The following is a 17,995-nucleotide window of genomic DNA, read 5'->3' as shown; positions in this document are numbered from 1 at the left end:
TTAACCTCTCGACAATAGGGTCGGTTGGAATTTTCGGTTCACATACCTCCTAGATAAAAACATGTATGTCACGTTGGTCGGCATAATTGTCATAAACACTAAATGAACCAAATAGTTATAAAAGATAATATATACCACATCCGAATCATAGACAGGACGAGCGCCGATGGAGGCGGATACCAAAACCATCGCACTATATAATAACAAACAATAATAAAAGCAAGAAAATTATACAAGTATATATCTAAATCATACAAGTAAGAACTTTTTTCTTTTAGAAAGAAGATAAGAACAAGAGGCTCACCACGGTGGTGCCGGCGACGAGATCGGCGCGGGCGATCGACAACGGTGAGGACGGGGACGGGACAGGACGGACCTAAACTAGACAAATCTTGAGGAAAATGGGGCTTGGACAAGGAGCTTCGAGAGGAGAAAGCTTAAGTGTGGCTCGGGCATTTCATCGAACACCTCATGTGCATAGGAGGTGAGCTAGAGCACCACAAAGCTCTTCCATGGCCGGCCAAAAAACAGAGTGATGGCTCTGCTCGCGGGCAGGGGCGGGGGTACATATAGGCCAACCTTTAGTCCCGGTTTGTGGCTAAAACCGGGACTAAAGGACATCCTTTGGTCCCGATTCCAGCCACCAACCGAGACTAAAGGTGGTGGGCCAGGAACGAGGGCCATTGGTCCCGATTCATGTCTGGAACCAGGACCAAAGGGGTCACACGAATCGGGACCAATGGCCTCCGAGGCCCGGCTGGTGCCCTGGCCTCACGAACCGAGACTGATGCACCTTTTCAGGCCTGGACCAAAGCCCTGTTCTACTAGTTGCTAGGGACGTGCAACAGGTATTAATCCCTTTGTACTCTCACATTCTCCTCTTGTTTGGCATCATGTAGTTCATCAGGTTCATTTACTTATATTGTCTGTTAAAGTAAATATAGAGATTTGGCGATAATTTAAAATTTAGTTTTTCTTAAAGCATTTGTGTTTTCATTCAACCACTGGTTATGCAAATATAATTTCAAGTTATGAGATAACCTGGCACATACTGTTGTTGTTAATGTATGGATTCAGTTTCTATTCTGCCATTGACCCACCTTGCACTTTTAGGAAATTGAACTAACATTGTTTTCGAGTTGACATTACAATGAATTTTAATTGTTTTCTCTTCAGCACTTCCTTAGCAATTAAATGGAGCCTTGTAAGATTTCTAAGAATAATGTCTAACAGAGTGGTTATTCTACCAGATGTGTAATAAGATTTTAAACCTATTGGCCATGCAAAAAGCATGCAGACAATACAAACGAAGATCACATGCATACAAACAAAGATGTATTTTAAAATGGACGGATGGAAATATTTTGCTTTCCAATACAAACGTACTAGGCAGGTCCATTCATCTTGATCCTTGAAACAAGTAACTTTCAATTGTACTCGCGAAATCGTGAATCGCCTGTACGAGAGTCCATGGTATAATCTTAACAGATGCGTAGCCTAGCCTGGACTACAGCGGTGGTAGAGCGGACACCAGGTTGTCGGCGCGGCGGCGCACATTGTCCCTGCTCCCTGAGGCGTTGGAGCGCCCTTGTGAACTCCGGCAGCTCGGCCTCCCCGAGCGCCTCCACGTCCGCCTCCCACCAGAACCGCTTCCCCGCATGCGTCTGCACATCCACCACCTTCTTCCCGACGGCGCTCATCCGCGTGGCCTCCGCAGCCACCTCCACGCCTTTCTTCTCCGTCTCTCGGCACAGCGCCTCCAGGGCCTCCCACTCCACGTCGTCATCAGCGGTAGCACAAACAAACATTGCTTTATTGCATCTGACACTTATTTCGCTCACTTGAGAATATATTCGGATATCTATCCATTATTACACGACTCAAGCTCCAACAATCAAGGAGATCCAGAGAACATGATAAGATGAGGTTGGCTCTTTGTCATGGGCTAGTATATGGTTTTTATGAAAGTTATATGCAGTTTCTTACTGTCTAACTTACTGAAGTAGTTTTATACTGAATTTTGTTAACACAAATACAGGGCTCCCGCAGCAGGATGGAACACAAATACTGGATCTTTTCCGATGCCTTATGGAAATGTGACTCAGTCCCTCGAAGAATGCATACGCAGGCAACATGAATCGGTGTCTTTGTAGACCTTTCCATTGGTTACTCTAGCAGCAAGATCACGATACAAGCTTCTACAGGTCAGATCCATTGATCTTGATTCTTGAAACAAGTAACTTTCATTTGTAAGATAGTCCCTGTAGCAAATTGATCTTATACTGTAGGAAATTACAATTAAAAAGGGAGTCGTACTTTGTGACACAAATTTCTTTCGCGGATGGCATAAAATAAACCAAGACCACTGGCAATTAACGGATGCCTGGTCCGCCCTGAACTACGGCGGCGGCAGAGCGGACACCAGGTTGTCAGCGCGGCGGCGCACGTTGTCCCTGAGGCGCTGGAGCGCCCTGGCGAACTCGGGCAGCTCGGCCTCCCCGAGCGCCTCCACGTCCACCTCCCACCAGAACCGCTTCCCCGCCTGCGTCTGCACGTCCGCCACCTTCTTCCCGACGGCGCTCATCCGCGCGGCCTCCGCGGCCACCTCCACGCCTTTCTTCTCCGTCTCCCGGCACATCGCCTCCAGGGCCTCCCACTCCACGTCGTCAGCAGCGGCAGCGGCAGCATGGACATCGGCGTCGCCGTAGCCGGCGTAGGCCAGGACGGCGTCGGTGGAGGGGCTGCCGAACGCGAAGCCTTTGCCGGCCTCGGAGAAGACGACGACGGCGAGGCTGGCGCGGCAGAGCAGGGCGAGCTCGGAGGCCTTCTTCCAGAGGCCGGACTTGCGCTTGGAGAAGGTCACCTGCCGGGACTCCCTGTCCTCCACCAGCCGGTTCTCGCGGCGCTGGCGCCCTTTCGTCTTCTTGCCGAGCGGCGGCTGCATCCTGGTCGTCGAACGAGGTACGCAGGAGGGGGAGAAGCGCGACGACGGCGGAGGCGGGTGCTCTGTTTCTTTCTCTGGGTGAGCTTGAAGGAAGGGGAAATATAAGGAGAAAGAAGAAGGCGTACCAAGTCGAAGCCGTGTTGGAGTTGGAGATGTTGTACACTTTTGGAAGGAAATCAATCACCTTGTGCGAATAATTACTGGACTCATGCGTGGTTACCAATTTGCTGCAAACAGATCGGTGTAAGTTTGGGAAAGTACCCTCCTTCTTTTTGGAAAGTTTATATTGTAGTAACGGGAGTAAAATAATACTAATAGTAATATAGAAAATGGAAATAGTATCTAGAGATCTCTGACACTTCCCAGCGAACTACCCGTTACTTGTTGGATTAGAAACATGAATCTTTCAAAGAACCCAACCTGTTCATGTGGCCACGCTCGACAGTAGCGCATCCGTGTCAAATTCCCCACATCTCGTGCCCCGCAGAGAGACAGAGATAGAGAGAGAGAGAGGCATAGTGGTTGTCTACACCGTCGTGGAAGGCCCTCACTCCGACGACACCGTCTCCAGCGAACATCGCAGGCCAGTCTGCACTGACGCCCTTCCTCATGCTGGGTCATCCTCGTCATCACCGGGGCTGAGCTGGTGTAGGGGTGAGAAGCTCCAAGCCAACTAATTATCGGCGCACCAACATCCCCACCTCCGGTGACTCCATTCGCGGGTATGAGCCCATGCCCCATATTTGAATTTTTGAAGATGAATTTCACATTCTTCTAGCCACACATGTTTGAATGTGTGTGCAACAACTGTAAAATGATTAAGATGTGTGTGTCATAACTTAAATTTCATTGCCTGGAGCTCATACTCGAGATAAAAACATGTCAAATTTCGTTTGAGATGTGTTTGTGACAACTTAAAATGATTAGGATGTTGGTACTAGTTAAGATCTATGGTAGTTTGTAGGGGATTTGTTTTACAGAATTTTCGCTTTTGGTCGCATGGCACTTTAATCATACTTGAATTAGAACAACTCATGTAGAAACTGGGCTACAATGTCAATTTTTTGTGATGTTTTCTGATTTTTTTTCCATGTCACCTAGTTTTGTGTAGTTCGACGCATAACTAGTGTTGTGGAGCTTGTAGTTGTTTCACAAAGTGAATCAAATTGAAAATACCTCCATGCATAGTAGTATATGACTAGGCAAATTATCAACATCATGCAAGTACTAATTTACCAATGTTTGTTATTCAGAAGTTATTTGCCATGACATTTTTGTATCAGAGACCTACCGCCGGGGTGCCTGGTGGTAGGCTCGACCGCCCGAGGTTCCTGGCGCTAGACCCCTTTGCCACGTCAGCAGACGTTAACGGCCATCAACCTACCGCCGAGGTGCCTGGCGGTAGGCTCGACCGCCCGAGGTTCCTGGCGCTAGACCCCTTTGCCACGTCAGCAGATGTTAACGGGCATCAACCTACCGCCTGGGCGTGTGGCGGTAGGATGTGATATCCTACCACTAGGTCGGGCGGCGTTAGGAAAAAGGGTTAAATCCTTTTTTTTTCTTTTGCAAACGAGATCCGGCTAAAGTTTGGCAAAAGGGTCAAAACACTAAGTTTGGCCTCACCTGATCCTTGACTGGACCTAGGCATGGTTGGTCACTGCACGTCTTCTCACGGCAGTCCCAGTCGACTGGGAGGGGCTAGTCGGCGCCGTGCCTTTTCCCGGACGGAGGAGCAGTGAGGTTGAGGTTGCGGTTGCGCCGCTCCCCTGCCGTCGTCGTCCTGTGACACTTATAGTCATGGTTGAACCCGTCAGCGTTTAGGCCGGCGAAGGCGTTCAGACCCGGAGCCCGACCTCCTGCGACTCCATCACGAGACGCGACGCGAAGCGCCGTCTCCTTGAACGTGTGGAATCGGCGGTGCTTCTCCGAGGGGTCGCGTGCTACATTGTAGCACACGCCCCACGTCTCTTACAGCTCCCACAACGATGCGTCAGAGTCGAAGTCGTCGATGGTGAACTCGAGGCCAGCGGCCGGCTCCAGCAGCGCCACCACGCCTGCTGCTAGATGGCAGGGCAGTGGCGGAGCCCGACGGCGTCTGCTGGGAGGCTAATGACAAAATATATACAAGTGTTTGGAGGGGCCAAAAGCTAAAAAAAGTTTTCATCCAAGTCCTCCAATTTTTCCCCTTCACAAGTTGATTGAAACCTGGGGAGGGGGGGGGGGGGGGGGGGGGGGGGGCACAGCCCCCTAGCACAACATATAGCTTCGCCGTTGCTCGCATGCATGGAATCATGTATCGGCTGATATTACGTGCTCACCCCAGGACCCGGCCCGGAGGATATATATGATCGCTCGCTACTGTTTGGACCGAGCAACCGAGGCATCATATGGACCACTACAAGCAGCTGACCGGCCTGATATATAGATAGCGAGGGCCGGCGTATCTTGTCATGCACGGTACTCTAGGCTGCTTACAGCTGGTGCTGCACTGCACGCAGGGGCCGCGCTAGAGGTATTCTTGGGTCTTCATGTGAATACCCATGACTTTTACAAAACAGTGTTGATTTTGGCAAAACAATCACAATTTTCAAAAAACAATAATGATTTTGGCAAAATGAATACACATAAATATCCGGTTGCAAATTCCTGGAGCCGTCACTGAGCACGCAAAACTGGATCTAGCTGGTCGGGTCGCACAACCCAGTCATGTCTCGTGTACGTGCATCGTGTAACATAGAGGAGGCGTCCACTCGAGTGAAGTCTGAAATAAACCTTAATTGTGTGTACTCTCACATGCGCTCGTGGAGGCGTCTTTCTTACTCCCTCCGTTCCTAAATATAAGTCTTTGGAGAGATTTCATTACGGACTACATACGGAACAAAATGAATGAATCATACTCTAAAATGCATCTATATGCATCCGTATGTGGTCTATGGTAGAATCTCTACAAAGACTTACATTTAGGAACGGAGGGAGTACTTGTGTGTACGGCCGGCTGACACGCCTTCTAGGCGACACGTAGTTCGCGCTGTCCCTTCGTCTCCCGGCCTCTCCCCCTCCCTTTCCCAGAGATCCGGGTAGGTAGCTGTTCTGCTACCTACAGGCTTTGCTACCTCTCCCCCTCCCTTGCAACCGTGTGGGCAAATAGAAGATAGAAGAAACCTTTCACCGGTGACATGGGAAGATTTAACCGAAACAAGGGATCGCCGGAGTTGCACAAACATGGAACAGTAGCCGACGGCGACTTACAACAGAAAGTCTCCACCGCTGCCGCGGGCGCAGCATCACCAGGGAGCGCGCGGTGGATCTCCAGTCCCCCTCGAGTTGCCTGATCTAGCTGCGCGCGGGAATGGATAAGGCGAGGTGCTAGCGGTTGGTGGGCCTCCCACCACGCGAGTGAGACCACGTACATGGCTAGTCATACGATAAAAGGAGATCGCACGGGTCGCGTGCAACCTGCCGAAGCGTTCGGGGATTCGAACATGGGATCGACTGTTATAGACAACCCGCTACTACCAGTCGAGCTAGCTGTCTTGTCTGTCTGAGCATATTGTTGCATCAATGATAAATAACCAAGACTGCGCAGATCCGAATAATTTTAGGAATTTCCAAAGCAAATTTTTTTCTTCAAAAAACGGAATCTTCTACGAAAAGCAACACTTTCAAATTTCTGAACAAATTTTAAAAAAATACATTTTCGAAAAACAGATATTTTCTTAGAAAATCATCAAGATTTCTTGAAATGGGATCAATTTTCCAAATTCCAAAACAAAGTTTGGAGATGCGAACATATTTTGAAACTCATGGACAATATTTGAAAACACAAACATTTTTTAAAACTTGTGAACTATTAAACTGAGAAAAATTTCAAACTCCCAAAAAAATAAAAACATGAAAGGTTCCAAAATAAAATTTGGAGACGCAACACTTTCCAAATTTCTGAACAAATTTATAAAAAATACATTTTCGAAATAAAAATAAAAAAATTAGAAAACATGAAGATTTCTTGCAACTAGAACATTTTTCCAAATTCCAAAACAAAAATTTGGAACGCGAACATATTGTGAAATTCCTGAACAAAATTTGAAAGCACGAACATTTGTTTAACCTATGAACAATTTTTGAAACTGAGAGAATTGAAACTCCGGAAAAAAATAAAAACAGGAAAAATTCCAAAACAAAATTTGGAGACGCAACACTTTCCAAGTTTCCGAACATATTTTTAAAAAATATTTTTTTCAAAAACAGAAAAGATTTCTTGATAACGGGAACATTTTTCCAAATTTCTGAACAAATTTTAAAAATATACATTTTCGAAAAAGAGGAAGACAAGGAAATACCTGAGAAGAGGCGATGTGCCGCCGCTGCCTCCCGAGGAAGCGATACCGGCCATCAGCCGCGGTCCTCGGATCCGCACGGCACCCTCGGCCCGTCGCTGACGCGGCGGAAGTATCCCGAGGCCACCTGATGAACCGCTACTCAGCGCGCGCGACGGGCGACACAGTGGCGCCATCCGGCCAGGCTGCCCGTGGCCCCGCAGGCGAACGCGCCCATGATGTCGTCCATCGACACGACATTCGTGGCCTTTGGCCCAGCTGAAAGAAATATGCCCTAGAGGCAATAATATAGTTGTTATTTATATTTCCTTATATCATGATAAATGTTTATTATTCATGCTAGAATTGTATTAACCGAAAATTTAGTACATGTGTGAATACAAAGACAAAACAAAGTGTCCTTAGTATGCCTCTACTTGACTAGCTCGTTAATCAAAGACGGTAATGTTTCCTCACCATAGACATGTGTTGTCATTTGATGAACGGGATCACATCATTAGAGAATGATGTGATGGACAAGACCCATCCGTTAGCTTAGCATTATGATCGTTGAGTTTTATTGCTATTGCTTTCTTTATGACTTATACATGTTCCTCTGACTATGAGATTATGCAACTCCCGAATACCGGAGGAACACCTTGTGTGCTATCAAATGTCAAAACGTAACTGGGTGATTATAAAGATGCTCTACAGGTGTCTCCGAAGGTGTTTGTTGGGTTGGCATAGATCGAGAATAGGATTTGTCACTCCGAGTATCGGAGAGGTATCTCTGGGCCCTCTCGGTAATGCACATCACTATAAGCCTTGCAAGCAATGTGACTAATGAGTTAGTTGCGGGATGATGCATTACGAAACGAGTAAAGAGACTTGCCGGTAACGAGATTGAACTAGGTATGATGATACCGACGATCGAATCTCGGGCAAGTAACATACCGATGACAAAGGGAACAACATATGTTGTTATGCGGTTTGACCGATAAAGATCTTCGTAGAATATGTAGGAGCCAATATGAGCATCCAGGTTCCGCTATTATTTATTGACCGGAGATGTGTCTCGGTCATGTCTACATAGTTCTCGAACCCGTAGGGTCCGCACGCTTAACGTTCGATGACGATTTGTATTATGAGTTATGTGATTAGATGAACCGAAGTTTGTTCGGAGTCCCGGATGAGATCATGGACATGACGAGGAGTCTCGAAATGGTCGAGAGGTAAAGATTCATATATTGGAAGGTTGCATTCGGACATCGGAATGGTTCCGAGTGATTCGGGCATTTTTCCGGAGTACCGGGAGGTTACCGGAACCCCCGGGGAAAGATATGGGCCTTATGGGCCATAGGAGGGAGGCTAACCGGCCCACAAGGGGCTGGTGCGCCCCCACAAGGGAAGAGGCCGAATTGGACTTGGGAAGGGGGCGCCACCCCCCTTTCCTTCTCCTACTCCCTCTCTTTCCCCTTTTCCCCCTCCGGTAGAAGGAAAAAAGGGTGGGGCCGAATCCTACTAGGACTGAAGTCCTAGTAGGACTCCCCTCTCCCTGGCGCGCCCCTTGTTGGCCGGCCTCCCCCTCCCCTCCTTTATATACGGGGGCAGGGGGGCACCCCAAAGACACACAAGTTGATCTTTAGCCGTGTGCGGTGCCCCCCTCCACAGTTTTCCACCTCGGTCATATTGTCGTAGTGCTTAGGCGAAGCCCTGCGTCGGTAACTTCATCATCACCGTCACCACGCCATTGTGCTGATGAAACTCTCCCTCGGCCTCAACTGGACCAAGAGTTCGAGGGACGTCACCGAGCTGAACGTGTGCAGAACGCGGAGGTGCCGTGCGTTCGGTACTTGATCGGTTGGATCACGAAGACGTTCGACTACATCAAGCGCGTTACTAAACGCTTTCGCTTTCGGTCTACGAGGGTACGTGGACACACTCTCCCCGCTTGTTGCTATGCTTCTCCTAGATAGATCTTGCCTGATCGTAGGAATTTTTTTGAAATACTACGTTCTCCAACAGTGGCATCAGAGCCAGGTCTATGCGTAGATGTTATATGCACGTGTAGAACACAAAGAGTTGTGGGAGATAATAGTCATACTGCTAACCAACATGTCATACTTTGATTTGGCGGTATTGTTGGATGAAGCGGCCCACACCGACATTACATGACCGCGTTCATGAGACTAGTTCTACCGCCGTGCTTTGCACACAGGTGGCTAGTGGGTGTCTGTTTCTCCAACTTTAGTTGAATCGAGTGTGACTACGCCCGGTCCTTGTTGAAGGTTAAAACAGCACACTTGACGAAAAATCGTTGTGGTTTTGATGCGTAGGTAGGAACGGTTCTTGCTAGAAGCCCGTAGCAGCCACGTAAAACTTGCAACAACAAAGTAGAGGACGTCTAACTTGTTTTTGCCGGGCTTGCTGTGATGTGATATGGTCAAGACGTGATGATATATAAATTGTTGTATGAGATGATCATGTTTTGTAACAGTTATCGGCAACTGGTAGGAGCCATATGATTGTCGCTTTATTGTATGAAATGCAATCGCCATGTAATTGTTTTACATTATCACTAAGCGGTAGCGATAGTCGTAGTAGAAATAGTTGGCGAGACGACAACGATGCTTCGATGGAGATCAAGGTGTCAAGCCGGCGATGTCGTGGTTCTAAGTCTCACAGTAGAATAGGGGGTAGGGATGTAGAGGCAAGATCCTAGCTATGGAGAAGTTGTACGCACGAGTTTTACGAGTTCAGGCGCTTCTCGGAGGAAGTAACAGCCCTACGTCTCGGTGCCCGGAGGCGGTCGACTGGATTATATGCGTGTGTGTTACAGGGGGTGCGAACCCTTGTCCCAGAGGAGGGGGGTTGCTTATATAGAGTGCGCCAGGACCCCAGCTCCCCTCCGTTACACAGGGTTCAATGTCCATAAAGAAGGAGCGTTACAGGTAACGTCCGTAGTAAAGTGCTATAAATGACTATTAAGTCTAAGAGTAAATGCCCGACCGTTGCTGCGCGGAGTGGCTTTAGGTCTTCTGCACGTCGAGTGGTTTAGTGGTCGAGTGACCTAAATAAGGAGGGGTCTCCGAGTGAATGGTAGGTCGAGTGGATTGCACTCGACACCTTTGTTGGGTCCCCTCTATTTACTCTTGAACCTCTTTGCTTCTAGGACATGGACCTTAGGTAGGACGTATAGGTCAGGCCTATTACCCTACCCCAGGTCTATGTCCTCATCATTAGCCCCCGAATGGATTGAGGTCCGAGTGAAAAGAAGGTTGAAGTTGACCTTGCTTTGACTCTTGCTTTCATCTCCAAATGGATGCCAGTTGTTGGAACTTCGGCTTCGTTTCAGTCGCCTTGATCGATTCAGAAATGACCGACTGGTTTTTATAACGTCATCCGTCGAGTGTTATCCTTGACATGGAATCTTTGGCGTGATCGGTTGTAGAGGATCCCGGATTTCGCGGGATTCGAAATTTTGGTGGAAGCGCGCCAGGCGGAGCGCGCCATGGTAAGCGGAGTAGATAAATAGGATGTTTCGATTTCTGCGCCACCTTTTTCGCCACGTATCCCGTGTGCGACTGTTAAGGGATTTGACAGGATCGTCCGGGCCCACGCGTCAGCCACTCGGAAGTAGGCCTTTAAAAGCGGCGAGGCTGAGGCGTCCGCACTGTGCGTGCCCATTCTCCTTCTTCTTCCTCTTGCTCGTTTACCTCGTTCAGCTTCTCCACTCTCGACGTCGCTGCTCCGCCGCCATGGGGAAGGAGAAAACGGCGGCGCTAGAACGCGTGAAGAAGGCGACGGGGGCGGCGAAAAGCAAGAAGACGAATCGGGGATCTTAGTCGCGCTCGGGGCTGCCGTCGGGTTGGATCCAGGGAGATTGGATCCGATCCTCACTTCGGCAGGAAGACTTGGACGATATGGCCGAGTTAGGGCTGATAGTCCATGAGTCTGCGCGGCTGCCGGAGGGGGAAACGGAGCCACAACCGCGACCGGGTGAGTGTGTTCTGCCCGCCACTCATGTCGACCGCGGCTTCTCGCTTCCTCCACACCCCTTCTTTCGAGGTTTCTTGAATTTCTTCGGGGCTCAACTCCATCATTTCACTCCCAACACCATCACATATCTTGCCGCATTCATGTCCATGTGCGAGAATTTCCTGGGGTGTCGACCGCACTGGGGTCTTTTCAAGCACATTTTCACCATCCGCTCCCAAACAGTGAATAAAGCGAACTCGAACGACGAGAAAACCCATGTTATCCAGATGTGTGGGAGTCTGGGTATTCAGAAGAGGAAGAGGAGTTCCTTCCCTTCGGTGACTCTTCCCGAGTCGGTCAGGGGCTGGCAGTCGACCTGGTTCTATTGCCAGGATATCGTGACCCCAGGCCAGTCGACTGGACTTCCCCCTTTCTCTTTTGATCGTGTTCAGACTCCATCTTCGTTGAAAGTGACCGCTGCGGAGAAGGCGGAGACGGGCATACTGGTCGAGAGAGTAGTTCAACTGATCAACCAAGGTGTCACCGGCATGGATCTGCTGGAGGCTTTCCTCAGTCGGCGCATTCAACCACTCCAAGCTCGTGACCACTCCATGTGGATGTACTCCAGGGCTGGTGATACCGCTCGGGTTCATCCGGAGGAGGTGGCGGCCAAAACAGTGGCCCAGTGGCTGAGGGGCATCACCGGGAACAAGGACAACCCCAAGGGCGCCATGAGAGTCAACCCTTTCAGCGACAGCAACCAGCCAGACAAGGTTTGGCCACTACAACTGATTGAATTTGGATGTGTTTTCTGACTGTTTGTTGATCCGACTGATTTCCATCGGCTCCTTGTTTTGTAGATTTACACAGAGATGTACTCAATTCCCAATGGCGAACAAGCTCTGGAGAAGGACCATGAGGGCGAGGACAGCGCGGAGGAGAGCGGCGAGTGGGAGTCTCTAGCCGACGATGATGAAGATGAGAGTGATGAGTCGGACGACGGGGAGGTAGCAGACTCACCACCTCGTTCCGAACGTCGATCCAAGCAGCACCATGATCCCGCGGGCAGGCGCGGCAAGGCTGTGGCCTCGAGCGCTCCATCTCAAAAGCGCGCTCGGTCTTCGACTCCAGAATTGGCTGAGAAGGTCACCAAGCAGCCCATCCTTCGAAGGCTCGGAAGACCTTGCCTAGAATCAAGATGGACGTTCATGTTGCTTCTGGGTAAATGTTCTCCCCGTATTTTCTTGTTCTGACCGATTCTCTTGTACTGACCGAGTGGATGATGAACCTTTACATCCCGGCCTCAGCTGTGACTGATATGGATATCGACAAGACTCAAAACGACGAGGAAACCGACGATGCAACTACCTCCAAAGCTAGTAAGTCTGCCCGACTCGAATTTATTTGGACGACTGGATTGTTTGTCAGCTATCTCTTTGACTTTCTCTATTTGTTGCAGCACCACGGGACGTTGTTGTGCTCCCGGACGATGAACAAGAAGTACCGCTGAGGGGAAGGAGGAGGAGGGACAAGGAACTGAGCGGGAAAGCGCCTGAGGCCCAGGTTCCTCAGTCGACTGAGATGCCTGGGACGGCAGTCGAGCAATCGACAGATCCGACACGTACCAATGTCACTTCCGCTATCCCGCTGTCGACTGATTGCCCATCAGGATCAGCTGCTCAGACTTCTGCTGCACCAATACAACTCCACTCATCAGACCCAGCGGGTGTTCCGACTGCTCTGCCATCATCCCTTTTCACTGCGTATCAAACCCCGGACGACCCACCGACTGCCGCCAAGGAAGCTCTTCTTCAGTTGAACCTTGTGATGGGGCAAATGAAAGTGGTGCATGAGGCCAGTCTGGTGGCCTTCAACGCCGGAGCTGCTCTGCAGACCAATGTCCAGGTGAGTTGATTTCTGATTGATCATATTTCTCATCCGATCACCCACTGGGTGTGACCCACTGGGTGTAGTCCCCGAGACCGTGGTTGACTGCGGGCAGTCGACTATGGTCTGAGAACTGCTTTTTTTTTTACTCTCGCACTGGGCAGACCATGTCGAGTGTTTATTCAAACCAGTGGGGGCACGCTAAGTGCACCCACTGGGTGTTGTCCCCGAGACTGTCGTTGAATGTTTGATTCGGTGGTAGTCTTAGAGTAGCTATCACTGTGATGTCTTTTTATCTCAGTCAACTGATATGGCTTATACTGCAGAAATCTTGTGATCTTGGGGCTCAGCTTTCTACAATGAACAAGCTGCAAATCAGCCTCAACCGTGATCTGGAATTGGCCAAGAAGAATCTCAAGACTGCTCGTGATGAAGTAGCTGCCATGGGAGGTAACCAATCGTCAACTGTCTATCTCACTGTTGGCACTTTTCCTTTCCATTTTTTGAACCGAGTAACTCCACTCGAGCAGATGTATGTAGTGAAAACCGTCAACTCCAAGACCGTCTGAAGAATGTTATTTCTTTAGAGAAAATGAAGCAGGCTTTGGAGAAGAAGGATCTGGATCTTGCTGCTGCACAGAAGGAAGCGCGAGAGAAAATGGCGCTTGCTGACAAGAAGCTTGCTTCAGTCGGCAAGTTAGAAGAAGAGAACTCCAAACTGAAGACTGCTGTCTCTGACGCCAATCGGGAGGTCGAGCGACTGAAGAAAGACAAGGACAAGCTGACTGACGAGCTTGGGAGCCCCAAGGCCAAGAAGGGCGAGTTGGAGTCTTATCTGGGCCAGCTTGCTGCAAAGCTGGTCCTAAAACTTGAAGGTACTGATGATTGACTGACTTATTACGGTCGACTGTCAAGCTTGATTATATCGTCGACTCACCATTTACTCAACTGTGAAGAGCTTTGCCAAGACTTTGAAGCGGAAACTGGGCGGGTCGAGATGGGTCTCGATCCCATAAATTGTCCAGTCAAGGATGATGTTGCGATGAATGTGCTGCGGTTGGAATCTCGCATGGACATCGCGGTTGCTTATCTTGCCCGGCTGAAGGCAACGATGACTCGGGTTGATACTGAACTCTGGCCTCAGGCGGAACTGTCTCAAGGCCTCGAGTCTCTGATGGCTCGACTGAATCAAATACCTGACCGAGTGCAAGAGTGGAAGAAGTCATCTGCTCGCTGTGGCGCTGATGTCGCGTTGTCCTTGGTCCGAGTGCACTGCAAAGACGTCAAAGACGACAAGCTGGCAGAGCTCAAGGTTGCTAACACAAAAGAGGCACACCTTCCAATCCTTCATGGACACTTTCCTTGACGCAGCCACTCGCATTGCAGACAGCATAGACCTTGACAGTTTCTACGACCCAGCCAGTCCTTCTCCTGACGCGTGACCGAGAAACATTATGCTCCACCTTTATTTGCCTCGGAATGCCGAGTGATTGTGTAATCGTTAAACTTCTTTGGGCTTGATGCTCGAATACTTTTGATCAGTCGTCCGGAACTTTAGGATTTATCTAAATTTGGTTTATCTCTGAATATGCTTGTGTTTGCCTTCGAGTGGAATTTGCTCTTCAATTAGAATAATCTTTGTACTTGAGATGCAGCTATTGTACTTATGGTGCAGCTCCCAGGAGAAGGTTGCAGTCGACCTACACCTCGCCGTCCTTGCAGATGAGGATGGAGCGCACGTTGTACTTGTGGCGCAGCTCCGAAGGAGAAGGTCGCAGTCGACCTGCACCTCGTCGTCCTTGCGGATAGGGAGGGAGCACACGTTGTACTTGTGGCGCAGCTCCGAAGGAGAAGGTTACAGTCAACCTACACCTCATCGTCCTTGCGGATAGGGATGGAGCGCACGTTGTACTTGTGGCGCAGCTCCGAAGGAGAAGGTTGCAGTCGACCTGCACCTCGTCGTCCTTGCGGATAGGGAGGGAGCACACGTTGTACTTGTGGCGCAACTCCGAAGGAGAAGGTTGCAGTCGACCTGCACCTCGTAGTCCTTGCGGATAGGGAGGGTGCACACGTTGTACTTGTGGCGCAGCTTCGAAGGAGAAGGTTGCAGTCGAACTGCACCTCGTCATCCTTGCGGATAGGGATGGAGCGCACGTTGTACTTGTGGCGCAGCTCCGAAGGAGAAGGTCGCAGTCGACCTGCACCTCGTCGTCCTTGCGGATAGGGAGGGAGCACACGTTGTACTTGTGGCGCAGCTCCGAAGGAGAAGGTTACGGTCAACCTACACCTCATCGTCCTTGCGGATAGGGATGGAGCGCACGTTGTACTTGTGGCGCAGCTCCGAAGGAGAAGGTTGCAGTCGACCTGCACCTCGTCGTCCTTGCGGATAGGGAGGGAGCACACGTTGTACTTGTGGCGCAGCTCCGAAGGAGAAGGTTGCAGTCGACCTACACCTCGTAGTCCTTGCGGATAGGGAGGGTGCACACGTTGTACTTGTGGCGCAGCTTCGAAGGAGAAGGTTGCAGTCGAACTGCACCTCGTCATCGTTGCGGATAGGGATGGAGCGCATGTTGTACTTGTGGCGCAGCTCCGAAGGAGAAGGTCGCAGTCGACCTGCACCTCGTCGTCCTTGCGGATAGGGAGGGAGCACACGTTGTACTTGTGGCGCAGCTCCGAAGGAGAAGGTTACGGTCAACCTACACCTCATCGTCCTTGCGGATAGGGATGGAGCGCACGTTGTACTTGTGGCGCAGCTCCGAAGGAGAAGGTTGCAGTCGACCTGCACCTCGTCGTCCTTGCGGATAAGGATGGAATGCACGTTGTACTTGTGGCGCAGCTCCGAAGGAGAAGGTCGCAGTCGACCTGCACCTCGTCGTCCTTGCGGATAGGGAGGGAGCACACGTTGTACTTGTGGCGCAGCTCCGAAGGAGAAGGTTACAGTCAACCTACACCTCATCGTCCTTGCGGATAGGGATGGAGCGCACGTTGTACTTGTGGCGCAGCTCCAAAGGAGAAGGTTGCAGTCGACCTGCACCTCGTCGTCCTTGCGGATAGGGAGGGAGCACACGTTGTACTTGTGGCGCAGCTCCGAAGGAGAAGGTTGCAGTCGACCTACACCTCGTCGTCCTTGCAGATAGGGAGGGTGCGCACGTTGTACTTGTGGTGGAGCTCCGAAGGAGAAGGTTGCAGTCGACCTGCACCTCGTCGTCCTTGCGGATAGGGATGGACCGCACGTTGTACTTGTGGCGCAGTTCCGAAGGAGAAGGTTGCAGTCGACCTGCACCTCGTCGTCCTTGTGGATATGGATGGAGCGCACGTTGTACTTGTGGCGCAGCTCCGAAGGAGAAGGTTGCAGTCGACCTGCACCTCGTCGTCCTTGCGGATATCGGCGTGTTTCGAACTTAGGCGAGTACTGGACTGCAGCTAAGCCCCCGAGTGGGAGGGTTGCTCACCACTCGGTAGGATTTTTCAAACTTAGGCGAGTACTGGACTGCAGCTAAGCCTCCGAGTGGGAGGGTTGCTCACCACTCGGTAGTATTTTTCAAACTTAGGCGAGCACTGGACTGCAGCTAAGCCCCCGAGTGGGAGGGTTGCTCACCACTCGATAGAAATTTTCAAACTTACGCGAGCACTGGACTGCAGCTAAGCCCCCGAGTGGGAGGGTTGCTCACCACTCGGTAGGATTTTTCAAACTTAGGCGAGTACTGGACTCCAGCTAAGCCTCCGAGTGGGAGGGTTGCTCACCACTCGGTAGGAATTTTCAAACTTAGGCGAGCACTGGACTGCAGCTAAGCCCCCGAGTGGGAGGGTTGCTCACCACTCGGTAGGACTTTTCAAACTTAGGCGAGTACTGGACTGCAGCTAAGCCTCCGAGTGGGAGGGTTGCTCAGCACTCAGTAGGATTTTTCAAACTTAGGCGAGCACTGGACTGCAGCTAAGCCCCCGAGTGGGAGGGTTGCTCACCACTCGGTAGGATTTTTCAAACTTAGGTGAGTACTGGACTGCAGCTAAGCCCCCGAGCGAGAGGGTTGCTCACCACTCGGTAGGATTTTTCAAACTTAGGCCAGGACTGGACCACAGCTAAGCCCCCAAGTGGGAGGGTTGCTCACCACTCGGTAGGATTTTTCAAACTTAGGCGAGCACTGGACTGCATCTAAGCCCCCGAGTGGGAGGGTTGCTCACCACTCGGTAGGATTTTTCAAACTTAGGCGAGCACTGGACTGCAGCTAAGCCCCCGAGTGGGAGGGTTGCTCACCACTCGGTGGGATTTTCAAACTTAGGCGAGTACTGGCTTGCAGCTAAGCCCCCGAGTGGGAGGGTTGCTCAAAACTCGGTAGGATTTTTCAAACTTAGGCGAGCACTGGACTGCAGCTAAGCCTCCGAGTGAGAGGGTTGCTCACCACTCGGTAGGATTTTTCAAACTTAGGCGAGTACTGGACTGCAGCTAAGCCCCCGAGTGAGAGGGTTGCTCACCACTCGGTAGGATTTTTCAAACTTAGGCGAGTACTGGACCACAGCTAAGCCCCCGGGTGGGAGGGTTGCTCACCACTCGGTAGGATTTTTCAAACTTAGGCGAGCACTGAACTGCAGCTAAGCCCCCGAGTGGGAGCGTTGCTTACCACTCGGTAGGATTTTTCAAACTTAGGCGAGCACTGGACTGCAGCTAAGCCCCGAGTGGGAGGGTTGCTCACCACTCGGTAGGATTTTTCAAACTTAGGCGAGGACTGGACTGCAGCTAAGCCCCCGAGTGGGAGGGTTGCTCACCACTTGGTAGGATTTTTCAAACTTAGGCGAGCACTGGACTGCAGCTAAGCCCCCGAGTGAGAGGCTTGCTCGTCACTCGGTAGGATTTTTCAAACTTAGGCGAGCA

General features: G+C 50.6%; 1 protein-coding gene across 1 annotated transcript; it reads right to left on the bottom strand.

The window, feature by feature from the left end:
- Positions 1-2,182: 2,182 nt before the first annotated feature.
- On the bottom strand, positions 2,183-3,026 carry LOC123164749 (agamous-like MADS-box protein AGL29). Its single transcript, XM_044582297.1, has one exon. The coding sequence runs from the start codon at positions 2,942-2,944 to the stop codon at positions 2,399-2,401; it is 546 nt and encodes a 181-aa protein (XP_044438232.1). The 5' UTR covers positions 2,945-3,026; the 3' UTR covers positions 2,183-2,398.
- Between the last annotated feature and the right edge of the window lie 14,969 nt (positions 3,027-17,995).

Source organism: Triticum aestivum, chromosome 1D (genome assembly GCF_018294505.1).
Source record: "Triticum aestivum cultivar Chinese Spring chromosome 1D, IWGSC CS RefSeq v2.1, whole genome shotgun sequence".
Lineage (NCBI taxonomy): Eukaryota > Viridiplantae > Streptophyta > Magnoliopsida > Poales > Poaceae > Triticum > Triticum aestivum.
The sequence above is the reverse complement of the archived record's forward strand: the minus strand, read 5'-3'. Positions and strand labels throughout refer to the sequence as shown.